The 17,841-nt window shown below is 37.4% G+C and overlaps 1 protein-coding gene across 5 annotated transcripts in view; it reads right to left on the bottom strand.

Annotated features, from left to right (window-relative positions):
- Window positions 1–17,841, bottom strand: part of ANKRD31 (ankyrin repeat domain 31) — a 138,086-nt gene that overhangs the window by 87,624 nt on the left and 32,621 nt on the right. For all 5 annotated transcript variants that reach the window (XM_058729520.1, XM_058729524.1, XM_058729491.1 and 2 more), the window contains 2 exons: window positions 15,778–16,052; window positions 12,965–13,074 (listed from right to left, as the gene is read on the bottom strand). In XM_058729520.1, coding sequence (XP_058585503.1) covers window positions 12,965–13,074; window positions 15,778–16,052 — 385 coding nt within the window. The remainder of the gene's footprint in view (window positions 1–12,964; window positions 13,075–15,777; window positions 16,053–17,841) is intronic.

Raw genomic sequence — 17,841 nt, 5'->3', positions numbered from 1 at the left:
ATGTCTAGTAGAATTCACCAGTGAAGGTATTATGAACTGAACTGCATCCCCTCAAAATTCATATGTTGAAGCCATAATAAAATAGGACTGGTGTCTTTATAAAAAAAGGTAGAAACACCAGACCTCTCCACACATGAAGGAAGGACACTTCAAGAAGATGGCTGTCTGCAAGCCAGGTAAAGAGGTCTTGCCAGAAATCAAATTCTTTATTACTTTGATCTTAGACATCTAGCTTCCAGAATGGTGAGAATGTGTCTTTTAAGCCATCCAGTTTGTGGTTTGGTTATGATAACCCTAGCAGACTTATCTATAAAGCATTGAGCCTACAAGTTTTTTGTTTGTTGATTTTTTGGTGGCAAAGTTTTTAACTACAACTGCAACTTATTTAACAGATAATATTATTATTCAAGTTGCTCATTTCTAATAATTTGTTTCTTTCAAGGAACATGTCCATTTCATCTAAGTTGCTGAATGCATTGGCAAAAAGTTGTTCAGAACATTCCCTTATTATCCTTTTCATATTTGTAGACTATGAATGATGTTACCTCTCTAGTTTCTGATATTTGGAATTTGTATCTTCTTTTATTTCCTCATCAGTCTGGCTATAGTTTATCAATTTTATTGATCTTCTCAAAGCACCAGCTGTTCACTTAATTGATTTTCTCAACTATTTTTCTGTTTTCTATTTCACTGATTTCTGCTTTACCAGTTCTTTCTCTTTCATTATTTCCATTCTTTGGTTTACTTTGGATTTCATCCACTTGTATTTTTCTAGGTTCTTAAGGCAGAAACTGATGTCCTTAATTTGACAGTGTTCTTCATTTCTAATATACATATTTGGTACTATGTTTCCCCCTTAATTACTTTCTGTGACATCCCAAAATATTGCTATGTTGTGTTTTCATTTTATTTTAGTCAAAAACACTTTCGGATTTCCCTTTCAACTTCCTTTTTGACCCATGAGTTACTTAAAAGTGTGCTACTTAGGGGCGCCTGGGTGGCGCAGTCGGTTAAGCGTCCAACTTCAGCCAGGTCACGTTCTCGCGGTTCGTGAGTTCAAGCCCCGCGTCAGGCTCTGGGCTGATGGCTCGGAGCCTGGAGCCTGTTTCCGATTCTGTGTCTCCCTCTCTCTCTGCCCCTCCCCCGTTCATGCTCTGTCTCTCTCTGTCCCAAAAATAAATAAAAAACGTTGAAAAAAAAATTAAAAAAAAAAAAGTGTGCTATTTAATTTCAAAATATTTCAGGATTTTACAGATATCGTTCTATTACTGATTTCTGATTTAATTCCATTGGTATAAGAGAACATACTCTTTTAATTTAATTCTGTTAAATTTATTGACACTGGTTTTACGGCCAAGAATAAAACTCTTAAAATATTGTGTGTATTTGAAAAGAATGTGTGATCTTCTGCTGATGGTTGGAAAGTTCTAAAAACTTTAAGTCAAATTGATCGATAGTGTTGCTTAAATATTCTGTATCACTACTGATAATTCTATTTGGCTTTTTTAAAAATAATTTAAATTTTTTTAAAGTTTATTTATTTTTGAGACAGAGATAGACAGAGCATGAGTGGGGGAGGCAGAGAGAGGAGACACAGAATCCAAACCAGGCTTCAGGCTATGAGCTGTCAGCACAGAGCGCAACACGGGGCTCTAACTCACAAACCATGGGATCATGACCTGAGGTGAAGTCGTCAGAAGCTTAACCAACTGAGCCACCTAGGCACCCCTATAAATTTTTTTTTATGTTTATATATTTTTGAGAAAGAGAGACAGAGTGTGAGTAGAGAAGGGGCAGAGAGAGGGAGGGAGACACAGAATCCAAAGCAAGCTTCAGGCTCTGAGCTGTCAGCACAGCCCGTCACAGGGCTTGAACCCATGAACCTTGAGATCATGACCTGAGCCGAAGTTGTACATTCAACTGACTGAGCCAGGCAGGTGCCCCTGGCTGGCTGGCTGGCTTGATTTATTTATTTATTTATTTATTTATTTATTTATTTATTTATTTATTTATTTATTTATTTTTGAGAGAGAGAGAGCGAGCGAGCGAGCAGGGGAGGGGCAGGGAGAAGGAGACAGAATCCCAAGTAGGCCCCGCACAGTCAGCACAGACAGGGCTCAAACCAACAAACTGTGAGATTATGACCTGAGCAAAAATCAAGAGTCAGATGTTTAACTGACTGAGCCACCCAGACACCCCTACTTAGCTTATTATAATGACTTAACAATTGCTGAAAGAGTGGTACTGAAATCTCTAATTGCGGATTTGTCTACTTCTCCTAGCAATTTTATCAGTTTTTACTTTATATATTTTGGAACTCTATTAAAAGAGAATCCTTGCTTAGAATTATGTACTCTTCATGAAGTGGCCCCTGCATCATTATGAAATAGCTTTCTTTATCCTTGCTAATATTCTTTGTTCTGAAATCTATTTTGTCTGATATTATTAACACATAATGACTCTAGCTTTCTTTTAATTTGTATACTAGGCTAAATACTGGTCCTCCAAAGGTGTTCACATCTTATCTCTAGAGTCTGAGAATGTTACCTTAATATCAAAAGTGACTTTGCAGGTGTGACTGAGGAACTTGGGAAGGGAAGGGTACTTGAATTGCCTGGATGAGCCTTAAATGTAATCATGAGAATCCTCATAAGAGGGTAACAAAATCAAAGAGGAGAAGCAGAGACTGGACTGATGCAGCCACGAACAAAGGACTGCCACAGTCTCTAGAAGCTGGAAGAAGCAAGAAACAGATTTCCCCCCTGGAACCTTCAGAAGGAATCAGCCTTGCTGACACCTTGATTTTTAACTCCGTAATAATCATTTGGACTTCTGACCTCAGATCTATAAGGAAATAAATTTCTGTTGTTTTTAAGTTACTACATTTGTGGTAAATTGTTATAACAGGAAACTAATACAATTGAGTATTCCGCCCCCCTGCCCTGCCCCTGCCGCCCATTCTTTTAGCGTTAACCTATTTATGTCTTTGTATTTCAAGTGTGTTTCTTAAAGTCAGCATATAGTTGGGTACTGCTTTTTTATCCAATCTGACGATCTCTGCCTGTTAATTGGGAGTGTTTGACCTTTTATGTTTACTGTGATTGCTGACATGGTTCGGTACGAGTAATCATCTTGCTATTTGCTTTTAGTTTTTCCTATCCTTTTTTCCCTGTTCCCTCTTCTTCTACTCTTTTTGGATTAAAACTGAATTATTTTTTGTTATTCCATTTTATCTTCTTTGTTGGCTTATTAGCTCTAACTTGTTATAAGAGTTCCTTTAGGGTTTATAATATACATTATTTTTTTTTTATTTTATTTTTTTAGCCTCAGCATTGGATTTTACTTTGGGCAGAGGTGTGGGGAGAAGAAGAAGGGAAAGGATGGAGAAACAAGGTCTCACTAAAGGCTCCAAAGTATATAAGACTGATAGTACAAGGATGGGGTAAGATGGCCAGGTAAATTAGATGGAGGGCCCCCAAGATTCTTCTTTGTACTGATTTCCATACTCCAATGAAAATGATATGACATGTGTAATTGCCTCGCACATGGTATTCAATAAATGCCAGTCACTTTTTCTAGCGCTACTCTCCACAGGCTATGCCATACCTACACATCATCATCCTTCTCCTTTAGGGAATGAAGCTCATCTAGAAAACTAAGGAACTAAAAGCACAGTACAGTTTGTGTGATACAGTTGGCTAGCTGGCTCAGTGGAGAGTCTCACTGTTTTGCCATCTCACCAACTTCACCCTGCCAGGGTAGGGTTGAGAGTAGTTTCCCTAAGGCCTACCAGTTTATCCTAGAAGATTACATGGGGAGGGCTGTGGGCTGCAACTCTGTAGGGAATACTCCTCTTGCTGATTTTGTGGGCTGTCTTCAGGATCTCAAGAGCCTAGCTGTACTCAGTATCTTGGAAATCTGTATCATTCACAGGCAGGACTTGGTCCCTTCCCTGAAGTCCTACTCAATGTACGTCGAAGTTAGGACTCACCTTAGAGATGAAAATGCCTAGTTGGGAGATCTTTCCTCTTCAGATATTAAATCCCAACAAAGCTCCAGGAGGCTTCTTCATTATGACAATTCAGGGCAGAAACTGAGTCAACTCAACGTTGCAGTTAGGGGGTGTACCCTCTTATGAGGAGGAACACACACTGGGGGATTCTCACAGAAAGGCAGGAAAACCAGTAGGTAGTCATTGTACCGAAACCAGCTGTCCATCTGTGGCAAGGTCCTCACCCACCACAGGCCTCAGCCACCCTAGGCTCTGCTCACCACCAAATCAGTCTCCATAGTATACACCTATAACCCAACAAAGTCTACTTTCAAATGTTATATCCTTAAATACATTTTACAATAGTATGTTTCTACTTCTCCCCTCACAGCCTTTGTTATTATTACCACGCATCTTATTTTTATGTATGTTAAAAACCTCATAATCCATTGTTGTTATTTTTGTTTAAACAGTCAACTATCCTTTAAAATTGGTTAAAAAGGGGCGCCTGGGTGGCGCAGTCGGTTAAGCGTCCGACTTCAGCCAGGTCACGATCTCGCGGTCCGTGAGTTCGAGCCCCGCGTCGGGCTCTGGGCCGATGGCTCGGAGCCTGGAGCCTGTTTCCGATTCTGTGTCTCCCTCTCTCTCTGCCCCTCCCCCGTTCATGCTCTGTCTCTCTCTGTCCCAAAAATAAATAAAAAATGTTGAAAAAAAAAATTTAAAAAAAAAATAAAATTGGTTAAAAAAAAGAAAAAAATCTTGTATTTTTATCCATACAGTTACCATTTCCAATGGTCCTCATTCCTTTGTGTAGATGCAGATTTCCATTTAGTATCATCCTTCCGCCTAGAGAATGTCCTTTAGCATTTCATACAGTATGAGTCTGTTGGTGTTGAGTTCTCTCAGCTTCTATGTGTCTGAAACTTCATTTCACCTTAATTTTTGAAAGATATTTTGCTGGGTATAGAATTTTATGTTCTAGTTATAGAACTCTAGGTATAGAAATTATTTTAATGCTTTAAAACTGCTACTCCACTGTCTTCTTGCTTGCATTGTTTCCAACGAGAAATTGTGTTAACCTTATCTCTATTTTTCTGTACATAACACACATTTTTGTTTCTTAACAACATATATATATATTCTTCTGATTTTTTTTTAAGTTTATTTATTTATTTTGAGAGAGAGAGAGAGCGAGAGAGCAAGCGAGCACGCACAAGCAACTGGGTGAGCAGCAGAGAGGGAGTGAGAGAATCCCAAGCAGGCTCCACGCTCAGCACAAAGGCCAACACAGGGCTCCATCTCACGAACCTTGTGAGATCATGACCTAAGATGAAATCAAGAGTCGGATGCTTAACTGACTGAGCCACCCAGGTGCCCTATCTTCTGACTTCTTAAATGACTATTACTTCAATGGTTATATTACAACTTATTAACTATTCGCCTAGTTTAGACTACTTCTAGTCATTATGATAAACAAAGCTGTAATGAACATCTTTAAAAAAATATCTTTACGTATGTAAGCAAGTATAGCTACAGAATAAACCCCCTTAAGTAGAATTAATGATTCAAAAGAATTGTGACTTAAAAGTCTAATGAATATAAATAAACTGCCCTGTGAAAAGACTGAACAACCTTACACTGAACAAACCAACAACATATGAGCACGCTTACTTTTTCCACATTCTTTCCACTGAGAATTTTCAAATGTTTAAACATTTGACATTCTGTTAAGTGAAAACTATACTTCCTAATTTACATTTCTTTAATCATAAGTAAGATGCTAATCTTTTCAGTTATTTATCTACATCTATCTCACACTAAACTATGTTGTGTTTTTTTTTTTTTGAGCAAAATTGTAATGTAAAATCCAAGGTGCCGTGTTACTTACTTTATAGTTGAGTCCATCAAAGCCTCCTGTTTCCAGAGAGTGAATGGTATCAGGTTGACACTTGATATTGCATTATTTATGTGTTTACTACTATTTGCAATAACAAAAGCTATTAGAAGATGGGTGTCCTAGGATCAAATATCCCTGCATGAATTAGGTTTGCTGCTGATTAAAAATGCCTTTGCCCATATTTTGCATCTCCTCTGGATTATGATTTCAAAATACAGGATTTCTTTTGGGGGTAGAGGTACACTACTATGTTTCTCGTAGTGTCAGATATGTACATAGTGTATATCATTATACACATATATATATGTGTGTATATGTATATGTGTGTATGTGTGTGTGTGTGTGTGTATATATATATATATATACACACACACACACACACATATATTTTTTTTTCTGTGAAGTGCTTGTTCATGTTGCCTACCAACTTTTCTTTATCCTTACTGTTTTCTAACAGTTCTCTGCATGTTAATGCAATTAACTCCTTGTTATGTGTTACTAATATTTCTTTTGTGCTTGATGTTTGGTTTTCTTTAGGGTGTTTTTCATACAATTTTTTAAAATGTATGTAGTCAGTTTTATCATTCTTTTCCCTCCTGGATTCTGAGTTGGTCATTCTTTGAAAAGGTGCTTTTCTTTGAAGATTATAAAAAGATTCATTTATGTTTTCTTCTAGAGCTTTTTATTTTTAACCTAATCTTTGGTCACTCTGGAATTAAATTTAGCATAAGGAATGTTATAGGTATCCAATTTTATTAATGTTTTCATTATTTATTACTTAGTCCTTTTTGCCACCAATTTGAGATGCCAGCTTTATCACATACCTTCCCCAATATTCACACTGTACCTGGCTTCTAACATCTAAATTCTCCTGTTTCCTTGATTTATCTGTCTATTCCTGTGCCAAATTACTTTAATTTCTATGGCTTTCTAATTGCTTTCATATTAATTACAGCAGGTTGCAGTCTCTCCACTCTCCCTGTGCTTTTATTTTTCAGAATATTCTAGGCTAGTCTTTCATATTTAGTATTATTTTATAACATTCTTATAGCTAATCTCCAGCCTTATAAAAAATAATACAAAATAAAACAATTGACATATAAACAATGTTTTTGATTGAGCTCTCACGCATTTATATGTCGAGTAAGAGATTGCTACGGCTGAGGTCAGAGAGGTCTTTTCCTGCTTTCTCCTCTAGGGTTTTGATGGTTTCCTGTCTCACATTCAGGTCCTTTATCCATTTTAGTTTATTTTTGTGAATGGTGTGAGAAAGTGGTCTAGTTTCAACCTTCTGCATGTTGCTGTCCAGTTCTCCCAGCACCATTTGTTAAAGAGACTGTCTTTTTTCCATTGGATGTTCTTTCCTGCTTTGTCAAAGATGAGTTGGCCATATGTTTGTGGGTCTAGTTCTGGGGTTTCTATTCTATTCCATTGGTCTATGTGTTTGTTTTTGTGCCAATACCATGCTGTCTTGATGATTACAGCTTTGTAGTAGAGGCTAAAGTCTGGGATTGTGATGCCTCCTGCTTTGGTCTTCTTCTTCAAAATTACTTTGGCTATTCGGGGCCTTGTGTGGTTCCATATGAATTTTAGGATTGCTTGTTCTAGTTTCGAGAAGAATGCTGGTGCAATTTTGATTGGGATTGTATTGAATATGTAGATAGCTTTGGGTAGTATTGACATTTTGACAATATTTATTCTTCCAATCCATGAGCAGGGAATGTCTTTCCATTTCTTTATATCTTCTTCAATTACCTTCATAAGCTTTCTATAGTTTTCAGCATACAGATCTTTTACATCTTTGGTTAGATTTATTCCTAGGTATTTTATGCATCTAGGTGCAATTGTGAATGGGATCAGTTTCTTTATTTGTCTTTCTGTTGCTTCAGTGTTAGTGTATAAGAATGCAACTGATTTCTGTACATTGATTTTGTATCCTGCAACTTTGCTGAATTCATATATCAGTTCTAGCAGACTTTTGGTGGAGTCTATCGGATTTTCCATGTATAATATCATGTGATCTGCAAAAAGCGAAAGCTTGACTTCATCTTTGCCAATTTGGATGCCTTTGATTTCCTTTTGTTGTCTGATTGCTGATGCTAGGACTTCCAACACTAAGTTAAACAACAGCGGTGAGAGTGGGCATCCCTGTCGTGTTCCTGATCTCAGGGAAAAAGCTCTCAGTTTTTCCCCATTGAGGATGAGGTTAGCTGTGGGCTTTTCATAAATGGCTTTTATGATCTTTAAGTATGTTCCTTCTATCCCGACTTTCTCAAGGGTTTTTATTAAGAAAGGGTGCTGGATTTTGTCAAAGGCCTTTTCTGCATCGATTGACAGGATCATATGGTTCTTCTCTTTTTTTTTATTAATGTGATGTATCACGTTGATTGATTTGCGAATGTTGAACCAGCCCTGCATCCCAGGAATGAATCCCACTTGATCATGGTGAATAATTCTTTTTATATGCTGTTGAATTCGATTTGCTAGTATCTTATTGAGAATTTTTGCATCGATATTCATCAGGGATATTGGCCTGTAGTTCTCTTTTTTTACTGGGTCTCTGTCTGGTTTAGGAACCAAAGTAATACTGGCTTCATAGAATGAGTCTGGAAGTTTTCCTTCCCTTTCTATTTTTTGGAATAGCTTGAGAAGGATAGGTATTATCTCTGCTTTAAATGTCTGGTACAACTCCCCTGGGAAGCCATCTGGTCCTGGACTCTTATTTTTTGGGAGATTTTTGATAACCAATTCAATTTCTTCGCTGGTGATGGGTCTGTTCAGGCTTTCTATTTCCTCCTTATTGAGTTTTGGAAGCGTGTGGGTGTTTAGGAATTTGTCCATTTCTTCCAGGTTGTCCAATTTGTTGGCATATAATTTTTCATAGTATTCCCTGATAATTGTTTGCATCTCTGAGGGATTGGTTGTAATAATTCCATTTTCATTCATGATTTTATCTATTTGGGTCATCTCCCTTTTCTTTTTGAGAAGCCTGGCTAGAGGTTTGTCAATTTTGTTTATTTTTTCAAAAAACCAACTCTTGGTTTCATTGATCTGCTCTACAGTTTTTTTAGATTCTATATTGTTTATTTCTGCTCTGATCTTTATGATTTCTCTTCTTCTGCTGGGTTTAGGCTGCCTTTGCTGTTCTGCTTCTATTTCCTTTAGGTGTGCTGTTAGATTTTGTATTTGGGATTTTTCTTGTTTCTTGAGATAGGCCTGGATTGCGATGTATTTTCCTCTCAGGACTGCCTTTGCTGTGTCCCAAAGCATTTGGATTGTTGTATTTTCATTTTCGTTTGTTTCCATATATTTTTTAATTTCTTCTCTAATTGCCTGGTTGACCCACTCATTCTTTAGTAGGGTGTTCTTTAACCTCCACGCTTTTGGAGGTTTTCCAGACTTTTTCCTGTGGTTGATTTCAAGCTTCATAGCATTGTGGTCTGAAAGTATGCATGGTATAATTTCAATTCTTGTAAACTTATGAAGGGCTGTTTTGTGACCCAGTATATGATCTATCTTGGAGAATGTTCCATGTGCACTCGAGAAGAAAGTATATTCTGTTGCTTTGGGATGCAGAGTTCTAAATATATCTGTCAAGTCCATCTGATCCAAGGTATCATTCAGGGCCCATGTTTCTTTATTGACCGTGTGTCTAGATGATCTATCCATTTCTGTAAGTGGAGTGTTAAAGTCCCCTGAAATTACCACATTCTTATCAATAAGGTTGCTTATGTTTATGAGTAATTGTTTTATATATTTGGGGGCTCCGGTATTCGGTGTATAGACATTTATAATTGTTAGCTCTTCCTGATGGATAGACCCTGTGATTATTATATAATGCCCTTCTTCATCTCTTGTTACAGCCTTTAATTTAAAGTCTAGTTTGTCTGATATAAGTCTGGCTACTCCAGCTTTCTTTTGGCTTCCAGTAGCATGATAAATAGTTCTCCATCCCCTCACTCTCAATCTAAAGGTGTCCTCAGGTCTAAAATGAGTCTCTTGTAGACAGCAAATAGATGGGTCTTGTTTTTTTATCCATTCTGATACCCTATGTCTTTTGGTTGGCGCATTTAATCCATTTACATTCAGTGTTATTATAGAAAGATATGGGTTTAGAGTCATTGTGATGTCCGTAGGTTTCATGCTTGTAGTGATGTCTCTGGAACTTTGTCTCACAGGATCCCCCTTAGGATCTCTTGTAGGGATGGTTTATGGTGACAAATTCTTTTAGTTTTTGTTTGTTTGGGAAGACCTTTATCTCTCCTTCTATTCTAAATGAGAGACTTGCTGGATAAAGGATTCTCAGCTGCATATTTTTTCTGTTTAGCACACTGAAGATATCGTGCCAGTCCTTTCTGGCCTGCCAAGTTTCAAAAGAGAGATCAGTCATGAGTCTTATAGGTCTCCCTTTATATGTGAGGGCACGTTTATCCCTTGCTGCTTTCAGAATTTTCTCTTTATCCTTGTATTTTGCCAGTTTCACTATGATATGTCGTGCAGAAGATCGATTCAAGTTACGTCTGAAGGGAGTTCTCTGTGCCTCTTGGATTTCAATGCCTTTTTCCTTCCCCAGATCAGGGAAGTTCTCAGCTATTATTTCTTCAAGTACCCCTTCAGCACCTTTCCCTCTCTCTTCCTCCTCTGGGATACCAATTATGCGTATATTATTTCTTTTTAGTGTATCACTTAGTTCTCTAATTTTCCCCTCATACTCCTGGATTTTTTTATCTTTTTCTCAGCTTCCTCTTTTTCCATAACTTTATCTTCTAGTTCACCTATTCTCTCCTCTGCCTCTTCAAGCCGAGCCGTCGTGGTTTCCATTTTGTTTTACATTTCGTTTAAAGCGTTTTTCAGCTCCTCGTGACTGTTCCTTAGTCCCTTGATCTCTGTAGCAAGAGATTCTCTGCTGTCCTCTATACTGTTTTCAAGCCCAGAGATTAATTTTATGACTATTATTCTAAATTCACTTTCTGTTATATTATTTAAATCCTTTTTGATCAGTTCATTAGCTGTTGTTATTTCCTGGAGATTCTTCTGAGGGGAATTCTTCCGTTTGGTCATTTTGGATAGTCCCTGGAGTGGTGAGGACCTGCAGGGCACTTCCCCCGTGCTGTGGTGTATAACTGGAGTTGGTGGGCGGGGCCGCAGTCAGTTCTGATGTCTGCCCCCAGCCCACCGCTGGGGCCACAGTCAGACTGGTGTGTGCCCTCTCTTCCCCTCTCCTAAGGGCAGGATTCACTGTGGGGTGGCATGGCCCGTCTGGTGTACTTGCACACTGCCAGGCTTGTGGTGCTGGGGATCTGGTGTATTAGCTGGGGTGGGTAGGCAAGGTGCACGGGAGCAGGAGGGGCAGGCTTAGCTCGCTTCTCCTTAGGTGACCCACTTCAGGAGGGGCCCTGTGGCAGCAGGAGGGAGTCAGATCCGCTGCCAGAGGTTTGGCTCCGCAGAAGCACAGAGTTGGGTGTTTGCGCGGAGTGAGCAAGTTCCCTGGCAGGAACTGGTTCCCTTTGGGATTTTGGCTGGGGGATGGGCGAGGGAGATGGTTCTGGCAAGTGCCTTTGTTCCCCGCCAAACTGAGCTCTGTCATCCGGGGGCGCAGCAGCTCTCCCTCCCGTTGTCCTCCAGCCTTCCCGCTTTCCGAGCAGAGCTGTTAACATGACCTCCCAGATGCTAAGTCCCGCTTGCTGTCGGAACACACTCCGCTGGCCCCTCTGCTTTTGCCAGCCAGACTCGGGGGCTCTGCTTGGCCGGCGGGCCGCCCCTCCGCCCCGGCTCCCTCCCGCCAGTCCGTGTAGCACGCACCGCCTCTCCGCCCTTCCTACCCTCTTCCGTGGGCCTCTCTTCTGCGCTTGGCTCCGGAGACTCCGTTCTGCTAATCCTCTGGTGGTTTTCTGGGTTATTTAGGCAGGTGTAGGTGGAATCTAAGTGATCAGCAGGAGGCAAGGTGAGCCCAGCGTCCTCCTATGCCGCCATCTTCCCAGAAAAACTCTCATGCATTTATAAAGAGACTTAGGGACAAATAAATTTCTTATGACACTGAATACTGATGGTCAAGAGTAAGGTTCTTCCTTCTATTTATTCAAGTTTTTTCTTATATTAGCAAAATTTTTAAAGTCTCTTCTTTATAGGTAAGGTACATTTCTTATTAGTAACATAAGCAGGTATTTTCTCTCCTGTGTAATTATTACAAATGGGACCTTCTCCTATATTTTCTGAGTAACTTATATATATGAAAGGCATTTATTTTTGTTCTATTTTAGTTAAATGAATTTTTTAAAAGTTTTATTTGGAAATAATTTCAGGCTTACAAAAAAGTTAAAAACAAAACAAAAGATTCACCCATTGTTAGCATTTTGCCACTACTTTATGTCACTCTAGCTCCTTTTTTATATAAACATATGCATGTACACAGACATATACATAAATAATAACTTATATACACCATGACCCTTTTGTCACTAATACCTAAGTGTTTATTTCCTAAAAACAAAAATATTCTCTTAAATAACCAAATTAATATTAAATTCAGGAAATTTAACAATGATATATTATTATTTAACCTATAGTTCTTATTTTAATTTTCCAACTGTATCCCTATTATATTTTAAACAGTATTTCTAGATTCTTATTGTTTCTGATAGTTTCTTAGGATATTCTTTGGGTTTCTTTTAGGAACAAAGAAATAACATCTTAGAATAACAATAATTTTGCCTTCTCCTTTCCTCTATTTATTCCTCTTGGTATGATTTCTCAAAGTCTTATGCTACGTTGGTTACATCATAAATAGGTCACATATGTAAATTTGAAAAGAGTTCTGTAACTATTCTCTCCAAAGGAGAAGTATAGAAAAAATGCCAGCCTATAAGCCAGAAGTTTGTGATCAAGTCCTAGTTATGGTACTAATGAGCTGTGCACTACCAGGAAAAATACTTAACCTTTCTCAACTTCTTCATCAGTAAAATGAGAAAGTTGAGACAGATAATCTAGATCATCTCTAAATCCTTTTCAGTACCAAAATTCTATTTTTTTCTAAGTTACTTAATTAAAAAACTATAAAGAAATCAAATATGCCTCACCATTTTTTCCAGCAAGTTTTCTGTTTTTCCTGATCTGTTTTCCACTCTTGAGTCTGGCTGAATGCATATTCTTCCTTTTACCTTTAATCATTAAAGCAGGATCCTGCATTCTTGAAAAATAAATATGTTTTTAAAATTACTATCATGTCTTCTACAACCATTCACAGAGAATCATATCAAATGTTAACTAAATTTTGAAAACTGAAAGGTATTTTACCGAGCTACTGTCAAGCAGCATGGCAGTTTTAAATATGGAGATTGCAGGGCATCTAGGTAGCTCACTTGGTTAAATGTCCGACTTTGGTTCAGGTCATGATCTCAAGGTTCATGGGTTTGAGCCACACATTGGGCTCTGTGCTGACAACTCAGAACCTGGAGCCTGCTTCAGACTGTGTGTCTCCCCCTCTCTCTCCCCCTCCTCTGCTCACATTCTGTCTGTCTGTCTCTCTCTCAGAAATAAACATTAAAAAAAAAAAAAGACTAAAATATGGAGCTGACTTCTGAATAAATTGCAGATAATTCTGTGACAGGCATGTCAGTCAGTGTGATTTCTAGCCTTTTCTTTGTACCTGAATTTCTTATGGGCTTCTCTCCTTTATGAGAAGTCATCTATAAGTATTTTGAGTCTCTTGCCCCTCACTCCCCAAATTGGCATGCTACTATCTATTCACCTTCTAGGGAAAAAGAGACAGGTTCTTTGCAAGAAAAAAGAACTTGCCATATGGGATTGCAGTGATCAAAAACTGCAAACTACTGGCATAAAAATAGACACACAAGTCAATGGGACAGAGTAGAGCCTGGAAATAAACCTACATATATATGGCCAATTAATTTACAACAAAGAAGCCACAAATAAACAATGGGGAAAGGATAATCTTTTTAATAAATGATGTTTTGAATCTGAATAGCCACATGCAAAACAGTGAGAATGGACCACAATCTTACACCATACAAAAAAATCAACTCAAAATGGATAAAAGACTAGATTGTAAGACCTGAAATCATAAAACTCCTAGATAAAAACACATGGGTTAAGCACCATGACATTGGTTTGGGCAATGATTTTTCGCATTTGGCACCAAAAACCAAGGCAAAAAAAGGAAAATAAACGAGGGCTACATCAAACTAAAAGCTTCTGCACAGCACAGGAAACCATCAACAAAATAAAAAGGCAAGCTACTGAATGAGAGAAAATATTTGCAAATCATTTATCTCATAAGGGGTTAATATTCAAAATACATAAAGAACACATATAATGCAATAGCAAATAAACAATCCAATTAAAAAATGGAAAAGGAACTAAAAAGACATTTTATTAAAGACAACATCCAGGGGTACCTGTGTGGCTCAGGCCTGTGTGACACTTGATTAAGTGTCTGACTTGATTTCTGCTCAGGTCATGATCTTGCAGTATGCAAGTTCAAGCCACATGTTGGGCTCTGCGCTGACAGCTCAGAGCTTGCTTGGGATTCTCTCTCTCTCCCTCTCTTTCTGCTCTTCCCATGCACTTGCTCTCTCTCTCTCTCAAAATAAATAAACTTTAAAAAAAGACATCCAAATGGCTAACCGGTACATAAAAAGGTAACCCACATCACTAATAGCATGAAAATGCAAATGAAAACCACAATGAGATATTACCTCACAAGTGTATTTACAATGGCTACCATCACCACTTCTGGATATTTATCCAAAGAAAATAAAATTACTATCCTGAAAAGATATCTACACCTCCAAGGCCATCACAGCAATATTTACGATAGCCAAGGCATGGAAACAACTTAAGTATCCACCGATGGATGAAAGGATAAAGAAATTTGGTATATAGGGGTGCCTGAGTGACTCAGTCAGTTGAGAGTTCAACTTTGGCTGAGGTCATGATCTCACAGTTCATGAATTTGAGCCCCACATCAGGCTCTGTGCTGAGAGCTCAGAGCCTGGAGCCTGCTTCAGAGTCTTGTCTCCCTGTCTCTCTGTCTCTCTGCTATTTGCACTCTGTCTCGCTCTCCCTCAAAAATAAATGAACATTAATAAAAAATTTAAAAAAGAAAATTAGTGTGTGTGTGTGTATATATATATATATATATATATATACTACATACACATACATACATACACACATATACATATACATACAAATACATACACACATACATACACACACAATGGAATATTAATTAGCCATAGAAAAGGAAATTCTGCCATTTGTGACAGTGTGAAAGGACCTAAAGGGTATTATGCTAAGCGAAATAAGTCAGAGAAAGACAAACGCTGTATGATCTCACTTATATGTGGAATCTAAAAAAAAAAACAAAACTCATAGATACAGAGAACAGACTGATGGTTGTCAGAGGCCAGGGGGCGGGGTAGTAGGTGAAATGGGTGAAGGTGATCAAAAACTACAAACTTCCATTTATAAGATAAATAAGTCCTGAGAATGAAATGTACAGCATGGTAAATGTAGTTAACAATTCTGTACTGTATAGTTGAAAGTTGTTGAAAGAGTAACTCTTAGAAGTTCTCGTGACAAGAAAATTTATAACTGTGTAGTGATGCATTTTAACTAAACTTATTTTTAAAAAGAACGAAAATTAGCATTAGGCTGAAATACACCAAATATCCCATTACCTTTAAAAAAAAAAAGTAGAAGAGTTTTCTGGGTTAAAAAAATAACTGTATAGTAAATAAGGCAACAACAGTAAAAAATAAAGTTCTTCACTTAGGGATAACTGTACAGTAACGCTAATGTTCCAATCATAGATTTATCTATAAAGTCTATAGCATATCTAGAGAGAAAGAATAATTTGCTAGCATACCTGAAATTCTTAGTTGAGGACTTTTTATTTGTTTGATCCTCACAGACAAGTATCTTTTGTAAAATCTTTTCTGGCATCTTATACATGTCATCTGTGTGCTTTGCATCTCTTCCTGCTTTCAGTCTGGATGATCTCCTCAACACGCACAGAGTGTCCTGGTCAGACCTATTTTCCAATGATTGTGAATTTTCCTTATTATTTAATAGTGAATCACAAGTGGTGACATTGTGATGAACTGAAGTTTGCAATCCAAATGGATTTGGATCTTCTAGAGTCTGTAATAAGATGTAAACACATAAAGAAATAATTCTAGCAATGCAAAAAATCTAGAATGAGAAGAGGGGCACCTGGGTGACTCAGCTGGTTAAACCTCTGATTATTAATTTTAGCTCAGGTCATGATCTCACAGTTCGTAAGTTCAAGCCCTGTGTCAGACTCTGCGCTGACAGCACGCAACCTGTTTGAGAGTCTCTCCTCTCAATCTCTCTGCCCCTTCCCTGTTCGTGTGCACTGTGTCTCTCTCTCTTCCTATCTCTCTCAAAATAAATAAACGTGAAAAAAATTTTTAATGAGAAGAAATTAAGTATTATCTCGTCCTTTGATTACATAAAAATGCCTCTTACAAAATGAAAGTACAAAAATTTACATAGTGAAAAATTTAATATTACAATAATAAAGGATAATGCAGATTTAAAAACCTAAGAGAAGAAGAGGAAAAATAAAAACTATTTTTATCACTATTCATCCCTAAATTTCAAGGGCAAACCTAAGGTTACTCTAGGTGCTGTAATGTCACAGAAAATGGGTAGCAAAAAATGATGAGACATATAAAAACATAGAAACGTCGCACTAGACCAGATCAATGTTCTATTCAGCCCAGTGTTTGTTGTTTGACAGTAGGAAGGATATTTTGTGGGACAAGACAGTAGATAACTTCTGTTACATTAATTTTAAAAGATTACCAGTATATCATGAATGACTCTAACTTACCCTTAATAATACATTATAGATTTAACCTTCATGAAGATATAAGTATTTTTATGCATATCATGTAAACCTTTCTTCAGCTTATTTATATATCCAGCTTACAAAGCTTTTTGGGGTTTAAGTTCCATATTTTTATTACAGCTGAGTAAAAAGGTATTTAATTTGTTCTAAATCAATCTCTTTTTTAAAGAATTTCTTTTTTTTTTTGAACACTTGCTAATTCGTGCTCACTCTATTAATACCGATCTACTGTAATTTCCTACATTTTACTCATATTACCTCTTTTCAGATTAGAATACCACAATATTTAATTTAACCTTCATGCCCTATCTCCATGATTAGTTTTTATTTTTCTAGATTTTTTTAGTTTTATTATGTCTGTATTAGAATGCTTTTTATGAGAATTTCAAGCAGCATTATGCCAGGTATGTATTCTTCAACATGAGCCTAGTATCATGTTATATAAAGTGTCCCAGGTATATTCATTAGAGTATCCTGGCAATAGCCACAAGCAAAAGAAGAAAAGAAAGAAAACAATCCAAATGATCATTAGTGAATTAGTTAAATAAATTATATTTTATATAATATATGTATACACACACACAAAATATCCATATAGTGGAATAGTATTCAGCATGTAAAAAGATTTAAGTAGTATGCTACACTTGCTGACACAGATAACCAAGATGTATTATTATTAAATTTAAAAAACAAGTTCCAAAATGTCAACTATACTTCAATTAAAAATATTTTTTTTTTTTTTATAAGTTGTTTCTTTTTAATTTTTTTTTTCAACATTTTTTATTTTTTTTATTTTTGGGACAGAGAGAGACAGAGCATGAACGGGGGAGGGGCAGAGAGAGAGGGAGACACAGAATCGGAAACAGGCTCCAGGCTCCGAGCCGTCAGCCCAGAGCCCGACGCGGGGCTCGAACTCACGGACCGCGAGATCGTGACCTGGCTGAAGTCGGACGCTTAACCGACTGCGCCACCCAGGCGCCCCAATTAAAAATATTTTTAAAAGTCGCAAAGTATTATGTATAATATAGTCTAATTTATATAAAGTAAACTTACATA

Source organism: Neofelis nebulosa, chromosome 1, assembly GCF_028018385.1.
Source record: "Neofelis nebulosa isolate mNeoNeb1 chromosome 1, mNeoNeb1.pri, whole genome shotgun sequence".
Lineage (NCBI taxonomy): Eukaryota > Metazoa > Chordata > Mammalia > Carnivora > Felidae > Neofelis > Neofelis nebulosa.
Note: the sequence above shows the minus strand (reverse complement) of the source record. Positions and strands in the feature narration are given on the sequence as shown.